The 2,825-nt window shown below is 35.5% G+C and overlaps 1 protein-coding gene across 1 annotated transcript in view; it reads right to left on the bottom strand.

Annotated features, from left to right (window-relative positions):
- Positions 1-2,492, bottom strand: part of LOC115997203 — an 8,408-nt gene extending 5,916 nt beyond the window's left edge. The window contains exons 1-2 of the mRNA XM_031236711.1: positions 2,199-2,492; positions 187-281 (exon numbers count right to left, since the gene is read on the bottom strand). Coding sequence (XP_031092571.1) covers positions 187-281; positions 2,199-2,209 — 106 coding nt within the window. The 5' untranslated portion in view covers positions 2,210-2,492. The remainder of the gene's footprint in view (positions 1-186; positions 282-2,198) is intronic.
- Positions 2,493-2,825: the final 333 nt, after the last annotated feature.

The raw sequence follows: 2,825 nt of genomic DNA, 5'->3' as shown, positions 1-2,825 counted from the left end.
CCCCCCCCCCCCCCCCCCCGCCATCCCAAAAAAAAAAAATTAAATTTAAGAAGGTTATTTCCCCTGGTTATGAAAAAGAGAATAATCCCAATTTGCACTAAGAATAAAGAAGAAGAAATTCTCAAAAAGAAAATGCCAAATTTAGGTCACACAACTATGACATATTGACATGAATTAGACATTTACCAGGTTGTTTAGAACGGAGGCCCTTTTCAAGCTCTATACTCCATTGCATAGCTGAAGCAGCCGGTGTTCTCTCCATATTGCTTTCTTTGGTAGCCCTGTTTGCAGGATTAGTTCTTCAGCAGAAAGAACTGAAAAATGATCTATTACAAATGCTTTGGGGTGACAATTTAGATGAATTCAACCAACCACTACATGTCTTTGATGGTGAGAACAATATAATCATGTCTGATTGTACATGAGTCTGGCCAAGCCGAGCAAAATCATAATTTGCCCTACCCAGATTCAAAAAAAAAGTAAAATTTTTCTTTAATTTCTTTAGTTCAAAATTATTATGTTTAACAATTTGTTTATTTTTATTATAATAAGTTAAAAGTTAAAAATTATTTATTTTACATTTTTATTATAATAATTATTAATCTTTATAACTATTATACATTTTAATTTATAATTTTATTTTAATATAACTAATTATTATCATTATTAAAATAATTATTATTTTATAATAAAAAAAATAACTTTGCAAATTGTAATAGATTTATGTTCATGTTTTAAAAACAAACCAAACAGAAATAAATAAATAATTAATTAATTAAAAAAAAAAAACTTACTTAGTTACTTTCATCTAATTGGCTTTCAGCGAAAGCCAAACACTAGAGAATGAAAATATTTTCCAAAAAATGAATCATTTTGCGGAAAAACATTTTCTAGAAAACATTTTTCATTTTCCAAACAGACCCTTAACTAATTTTAATATTCCAATACATAATGTAGTTTAGTGCAGTTAGCATGCAAGTGGCTTAAGGAAGTCTTGTCAACAATTGCCATATCAATTTGCACAAACGGTGTCCTATAAAGACTCCAAATGCAATACATGATAGTCCAAATTTCACACCAATATATGACAGTCAACACTTGCTATATCAATATGCACAAAATGCACAAACGGTGGCCCAGAAAGTCCTATTCAAATTCATGTTATGCACTAGGAAAAATCACAACTAAGAGCAAAACGCATCAAGAAAGGAAGAAGGGAATAAGAAGGCAGCCCATGATGAAGTACTAAAGCCAAGTTAGGATGGTGGTGAGCGTCACTCAAACTTCGAGAGGTAGCCGGACACCAGGCATAGGTTAGGTCATGACCTCCTAACCGCTGCCCGATCGAGTGGACTACTCCCTCCTTGCAAGATCAACCCCCACCTTCAACCAACTCAGAGCCTTTTCCCTCACCCCAGGCCATCCTCCTAACAGCCTCTCCCACATACTATCAAAGAATAGGTAAATACCAAACATAAACTAGAATCCTAGACAATTCAAATAGCACATTAAAGCAAAACAAACTTAAGGCAAGGGGGTAACATATATTCAAAAAGTGTAAAACTCACAGGTGTTGCTGTTTTTTTTCACATTTTTGTATTTTTGTATTTTTTTAAATAGAATAAGCATTGAATTGGAACTGACAATAAATATTGAAAACAAGAATAAGAATGAAAGCTAAGTTCAAATAAACAAGAACTACTAAGAGGACAATTGCAATATGTACAAAATACCCCTAATTTCCCCAAATTCTAGGGTTTATGTTTAAAGCTAAGAATTGCACAATTGCAAGTTCAATGTCAATCAAGACTCAAGAGCTCAAATTCTACAATAGGAATAAGCAATCACACCTCCTCATCATCAAGCACTCTACATTGCATCACAATCAAGCACTAGGAAAGTCACAATTGTCATCCTACATTCTAACAATTCACCATTATTTCAGCAGTATGCAAATATTCACAAGGATAGTGGTTTTACCAGGAATTCTAACAATTCAACATGATTCCAACATTAAAGCACAACGAATTCAAGCATTCTATATAGAAATTCGCACAATGAAACTCTACAAGGAAATTCGCACAAGGAAATTGAACGAAAGTGCTGCTACGCTACAGATTTTAAGCACAGAATTAAAGTACTGCTACAATGAAATTCGCACAATGAAACTAAAATGTAAAGAGCTTAAGCTGTCCAACCTTGGTTCCATAGAAAAATGTAGGAGAAGAGAGACGCAAGGGGACTGTGCGACACGGTGGGAAGAAGCAGTGACGCCGCGACCCGTTCTAGTCGCGTGGAGGCTGGGTGGTGTTTCGGCGGACCGGTTCCAGTCGCGAGGAGGCTGGCTGCGTAGAGGTTGGAGCGGTGTTTCGGCCTCTTGGTAGCTGTGCGGTGGTGAGACGTGGCGAGAGGTGGCGAGAGGTGGCGAGGGCGGTGGTGAGATGGCGAGGGCGCGAAGAGGGAGAGAAAAGGAGGGGAAGGGTTTAGGTCTCGGCTGGCAGAAACTATACTGCACTTTTGTTTTAACTTTTTTTTTGGGAAAATGGCATTTTTTTCCTCGTTGCGTGCTTATAGAACTTTTTCCCTTTGTGTTATTAAAGTGGCAGTTTTTTCCCCTGAAATGTTAAATTGACATTGTTACTATTAAAAACTAGTATTTTCGCCCGTGCGTTGCACGGAATGAATTTTGTTATAATGTTTTAAGAATATTTAGATCGATATATAATTATATAAATTATAACATCAATATTATATAGTGCAAATGATGAAAATGGTTGGATCTATTATGTTTTCTAATGTTATCCTTGCTTGAATTCAAGCAAATA

This window comes from Ipomoea triloba, chromosome 11 (assembly GCF_003576645.1).
Source record: "Ipomoea triloba cultivar NCNSP0323 chromosome 11, ASM357664v1".
Classification (NCBI taxonomy): Eukaryota; Viridiplantae; Streptophyta; class Magnoliopsida; order Solanales; family Convolvulaceae; genus Ipomoea; species Ipomoea triloba.
The sequence above is the reverse complement of the archived record's forward strand: the minus strand, read 5'-3'. Positions and strand labels throughout refer to the sequence as shown.